Raw genomic sequence first — 6,000 nt, 5'->3', positions numbered from 1 at the left:
TTTTTCTTTTTCTTTTTCTTTTTTCATTACAAACAGTTCTTTTTTTGCGGTGTCCTGAACATGGATGTGTGGTGTCTCAACCCCATGTAACAGAAGAAAAGAAACAAGACTTTGACCCTCACCAAAGTCTCTTCTGTGTTTTTACCCTTTAGGCATTTTTTTTTTTTTTTCGTTTTTAACTTTTTTGTTCTCAAAAATAGAAGGAAAAAGGAAACATTGCTTTTTTTTCTTTTTTTTTTAAAAAAAACCTCAAAAAAACCCAAACATCTATCTATTTATATATCTTCTTTTTTTCTTTTTTTTTATTCCTCTGAATTAATTAATGTGCTTTTTCTTCTATGTCCTGAAAATTACTTCAAACCCACGGTGTGGCATGCACATAGCACATGCATTTCTGGAACTAGATATATATATTTTTTTTCCTTTTTAAAATCTTTTGTACTTGAAAAAAAGAAAAAAAAAATCTTTTTTTTTTCTTCTCCCCATAGCGACTTTACATTGCTGTTAGAAGACTTTGTGTGGTTAATCAGCGTGTTAGTGGATTTTACTGCAGCATATACACAAAGATGGAAAGTGGAAAGGTTTGGGCCTTCGAATGTTTCATTCAGGGGTTGACTGACATCACACACTGTGCACTCACGCAAACACACACACACACGCACACTCGTGCTCATGCGCACACAGGTGCAGATTGTTCGGATGATATGACAGAAACGTCTTGAGATTTCAAAAGAATTTCTGGAGACAAAGTATAGAAAAAAAACAGCAAGCACAAAAATAAAAGCCATAAGAAACAACATTCACTCATGTACATACATACACACAAAAACCCACTTACACACACCACAACCAGGAGCTACATACTTTGCGTGCTTTCTGATTTTAAGTGTAGCGATGCGAATACTTGTCTGTGACATTCCACTAAGGCTGGAAAGACACTGATAGGCAGGTTTGTTCTTTTTTTTTTTTTTCTTCTTCATTTAAATTTTTTTTCAATGCATTCTCTGGTCAACATGTGATAGGCCTCCAGGTTGAATGTAGGTCAACGGAAAAAAAACAACATTTGAGAACAATGTTGGGGCTGATGGTGGTGAGCGTTAGTGACCGGTGTTAGTTTGAGGCACACAGAAAAAACACACAGATAAAAAAAAATAAAAAAAGTTACACAGGAGTGAAACAACACAGAATGCAGGTGATTTCCAGGACCATACCAAGACCCAGACATTCTTCCTCCAACCCCTTTGAACTGCGCTACAATCCAGTTCAGTCAGTTGTGTTTACACATGGTGATGCAGATGAGGTGGTCTATTAGTGAGGGAATGAGCTGAATTCTCATGACTGCTGCTAATACTACATAACCAAAGTAAGTTAGAAAGCAGCTTCTATGTGCTATGGCGCCACCTGCAGGACACAAGAGTGGGCATAACTCTGCTTTTTACCCGCCAGACAGTGGATATATCTATTTACACACTGAGCCTGGTAGACCCCTGCTACGACTGATAAATCTTCAAAGGGGAGACGCACCTATCGCCTTATGTAACTTCTCATTCAAGCTCGTGTTAATTCATCCCCCCACAATGTGGCCGAGGTCCACTCTGGGGTTGGAAAAAGAATTAGCTGAGCCTAAAATTACACAAAAATACAGAACAAAATATCTGTCTCGTTCTCATGATCATCATGGTCCTTACATGTAATTGTATTAGCTGTTTTATCCATTATTACCTTCAATGACAAAGAAAACAAAGATGAAGAGTTTCTCTCCTTTCTGTGCCTTTCTATTGGTCTCTTCCTCTCTGATCCCTCTATTTGAACCCCCAAACCCTGGAAGACTTTAGGAAATTACTGATTTGTCAGACTTCACCAGTACTGTCACCACATATCTATTTTTTTTAAAAATCCATGTTTATACCCTGCTACCCATTGTATCGTTTTCGCCTTATGATCTTGTTTTACAAAAAGTTACTCTCACTAAAAATATGTGCAATTCCAGCTGTATCAGTGGCAGGCATTTGGCACAGAACAGACAGTAGACAAGCAAGCAAAAAGTAATTGATTTGTCCATCCCCCCCCACCCCCCATTCATAAACATACACTAACTTTCTAATCTTCCCATAGCCCTCTGTCTTTTGATTTTAGTGTAAATGAAAATAGAGAGAGGAATGTCACTCAGAGAGAAACAGAAAGCATTTTGAATAAAAGAGAGAAACCCTACAGACCACAACAGAAAGGGCAGTGGAGAAATTCCCTCCACAGATAGTAGATTCTCATTGTTTCTATTATTAGTAATCATTTGTATCATTCATGCAGGATTCCATAGAGTGTACAACTCCGCAAGTCTAAAAAAACGAAGCTGCGTGGGGTGCAACAGAAGATTCAAGCTTCGATGTTTTGAAGAAGTAGAAGAGGAGGAGGAGGAGGAGGAAGCAGCTGCAGGAGTAGAAGAAGAAATACTGCAGAAAACAGTTACTGGTTTGTTTGTCGTTTCTGAAACCCCGCTCCACTTTTTTCTTTGTCTTCTTTCACAGGTCATAGGTTGAGTTTGGCTGAATTGTTTGTCCCCAGGATGAGTGAGTGTAAATATCCACAACACACTCATCCGGACCTCTAGATTTCCACAGAGGGACTGGTCAACCCACCCACCCTGCAACACTCCCCAACTCTCCCACCCACTTAGCCATCTCACCTCATACAGGCAGAGGGCTCCTTGTCAGTTTTGTTCTTATTTAAAAACACAGATGATAAAACTCATCAATATTCAATTGGTGGTTGGGAGGGTTGGATTTCATTATTTTTGCAGCTAACTTGGCATAGGTTAGCCTTGAGAAGCAAGAAAAAAGAAAGGGAAAAAAAAAGAAAAGTAAAAGAGGTCGCTCCTTTGTCTCTGACTTTAAAGTGTCTTTTATCGAGTCGCAACTCTTGACATCTTGTAAGTGGCTATAGCTCATTACCAGAGGCAAAAATTATGACACAGAGAGTAGTGTCCACCACTCCTCCTGCCATCCATAAAAACTGCAATTTGAGCTTGGGCTCTTTTGGCATCAAGTGATGATCAACAACAATGTGAGTAGAACACGGAGGCTTTTGTTACCTTCTTTTACGCTACTCGTTTCTCCAGATCTGCCTCAGCAGTCTTGCTACATCCCTTCATCCTGACACCTATTCTTTCACCGAGCCCAACTTCCCTGGGACACCCCAAGAAGTGGAGGAGAGGAAAATCAATGAACACACAAGAAAGAAAAGTTGTGGTTTCCCTTGGCAGTCACTGCTCTGGCTCAGAGCTTTCTATTTTCTGTCAGTACAGTTATCTATTTTTTTTCCTCTTTAAGTCCCTCCCCCATCCCCAGAGGCTAGCACCAATCATCTTCCTCCGTCTCACTGTAGGGTTCATGTAGGCCCTTGCGTGGACCCCTTGGATGCCCAGCTGGAGGGGGAACCTTGTGAGGCCCAGTATGGGGGGGTCCATGGAGATGTGTGGATGGCGATGAAGATCGGTAACCATTGGGTAAACGGCGCTGGGCAGCAGACTGTACCTGGCTCTGCACAGGCCCAGTCAGGGCAGTGGTGGGAGGTGTCGCATGGTGGACAGTTCTCGGTGAGGTGCGAGTGGGCTGCGGGTGGGGGTTATTTACAGGGTGAGGCTGTGGAGGAGGGATGGAATGGGGGTTATGAGGCTGCGGTTGTGTGGGAGGTGGAAGTGGGTGGTTTGCCAGGGCATGGGGGTGGGGGTGGGGGTGGGGGTTGCTGCCCTGCATGGGGTTTGGCTCATACGCAGGTGGTTCATGGTGCGGCTCATAGTCCTGGTATTCCTGGTTGTAGAAGCAGCCATCCCCTTCCATGGAACCACCTCCTCCACCTGTGTCTCCCCAGCGAGGTGGGGGATGATGACCCTGGCGAGATGTGCCATGGTGGGTCATTGGGAGGCCAGCAGGGGGAGGACCCTGGCCTTGGGGAGGTTCTGGAGAAAAGTGTCGAGGGGCTGGGGATCTTCCCTGTGGTCCCCCAGGAGGTGCGGGCATGGCCTTACGAACCACAGGGGAGTATGTTACATGGGGCCGAGGTGTTGCAGGTGTCTGAGGCAACTGTCGACGGCCTCTGCGTGGTGTACTGGTCCCCGAAGTTGAGGGGACAGGACTTCCGCTGACCGAACTACTGCCCTACACAAAAAGTGAAATAAAGCAAATAAAAAGAACGAACCACAAATTCAACGACAAGACATGTAAAGTAGAGGATGGTAAAGATGGAGTGAGAAACAATTAGAGAGGGAAAGAAAGAACACCAGAGAAAAAAAGCAGATAGAGTCCAGAAAGACACGCCAGAGAAGACAAGAACAAGAACAGTGACAACAATAAGAATAAAAGCACCAGTTATAGGGTAAGTGGAGGAGAGAAATGTAAAAAATTAAAGGCATCAAAACAGGAGCAGAGTAGAGAATGTGGAAGAATGAGATTCCAAACAGCACCATACAGAGAGAAGCAACATGTCACGCAGAGGAAAGAAAACAAAAGACGACAGGAGAAAAGTAGGTTAAAGGGTTGATTTCCAGGGTAAATATGGTGACAAAACATATATGAAATGCTTTTAGTTCCTTTGAAAAACCTGTGTGGTATGTAATTATTAAAAATGAGAACAGGAAAACCCCAATTTTACGTGTTAAGAATCACTCCTTCTTTATAGTTTCACTTTTCAAGTTTGATGATTGATGTACGAAAAACAAACTTCTTTGAGAAACGATAACGTAGCTTGGGTCTAAAATGTTGTAAAGAAAAAGGTTTGGAAAACATTTCGACAGGGCAGCTGGTAAAGTACGCAAATATACATTTCCATGCATATTTGGTTGCTGATGATTTGACAAAAGTGACTTCATTAAACAAACAGCAGTATAACATTCACATTAATGCATATGTTTGTGTGAATTCAGTCAAATATAATACAAATACGAATATACATTATTTCTGGCATTTCGAACACAGTGGTGGCCTCAGTAGAATATATACTTATTCCTTCTCTTCAGGACTTGGTGTCGAGGCCTTAGAATTGTAACTAAAATCATGAGTATGTGTTCAGCTATATGTACACTATTTTTTAAAAAGAAAGCATCACAGTGCTGCTTCAAGCTTGACACCACAGGCCCGCAATTACCCAGAAGCCCACCTGTCTGTGTGTCATGCACTCTCGGCCCTCGCTGGGCGATCGGGACCAGCGCCGGTCCCTCTCTCTGTCCCTCTCCCGGTCGTGCTCCCTATCCCGGTCGTGCTCCCTCTCCCGGTCGTGCTCCCTATCCCGGTCGTGCTCCCTCTCCCGGTCGTGCTCCCTCTCCCGATCGTGCTCCCTCTCCCGGTCGTGCTCCCTCTCCCGGTCAAGCTCCCTCTCCCGGGAATGCCTGTGTCCATACTCGCCCCCTCGCTCTGCTACATAGCGCTCCTTGTCAATGGAGCCGTGGTGATGGTGACGATGGTGATGGTGCTTACGGTCTTTGGACCGGCCCCGATCTCGGTCACGATCCTTTTCTTTTGATGTGAGGTCGCCTGATTGCGTGGTTGTACTCAGGTCTGTGCCGAGGCCTGATGGCAGAGTTATTGTTTGGGTAAAAGGTGGTGCTTTGAACACATCATGCTTTGAAACACACTTCGAAATAATTTATACTTACAAATATCTATTCTGAGGTTTTGTTCAAATGTGCTTCCAATATGTACAAAACATTTCTGAGAAAACATCACTGTTGAGCGCGATTTTCCCACCTGTGTCAGCCTCATTGTAGCGACAGAGGGACCTCTCAGATACCCGATGACTGCGCTCTTTTCGCCGGTGTCCGTGTCTGGAAACTCTCCCCTCCTCAGGTATTGCACGCTCCATGTTGTAATCATCTGGCCCACCTTTGTCTCTGTGGCCTCGCCCAGACCTACTGTAGCCCAGCGACGAGGCAGAGCGTTTCATGGGACTGCTGTCGTTGATGGTCTAAGACGGAAAGAGACAGAAACCACCACGCGATGGAGGGAGAGG

The 6,000-nt window shown here is 44.1% G+C and overlaps 1 protein-coding gene across 13 annotated transcripts in view; it reads right to left on the bottom strand.

Annotated features, from left to right (window-relative positions):
• Positions 1-6,000, bottom strand: part of cacna1aa (calcium channel, voltage-dependent, P/Q type, alpha 1A subunit, a) — a 56,058-nt gene continuing 50,058 nt past the window's right edge. For 12 of the 13 annotated variants that reach the window (XM_072369412.1, XM_072369419.1, XM_072369409.1 and 9 more), the window contains 3 exons: positions 5,739-5,955; positions 5,152-5,561; positions 1-4,154 (listed from right to left, as the gene is read on the bottom strand). In XM_072369412.1, coding sequence (XP_072225513.1) covers positions 3,348-4,154; positions 5,152-5,561; positions 5,739-5,955 — 1,434 coding nt within the window. In that variant the 3' untranslated portion in view covers positions 1-3,347. The remainder of the gene's footprint in view (positions 4,155-5,151; positions 5,562-5,738; positions 5,956-6,000) is intronic. The other variant, XM_072369420.1, reaches the window with a different exon arrangement.

The sequence above is a fragment of the Leuresthes tenuis genome, unplaced genomic scaffold (assembly GCF_036924035.1).
Source record: "Leuresthes tenuis unplaced genomic scaffold, fLeuTen1.0.hap1 SCAF_17, whole genome shotgun sequence".
Classification (NCBI taxonomy): Eukaryota; Metazoa; Chordata; class Actinopteri; order Atheriniformes; family Atherinopsidae; genus Leuresthes; species Leuresthes tenuis.
This window is presented reverse-complemented; position numbering and strand designations above follow the sequence as displayed.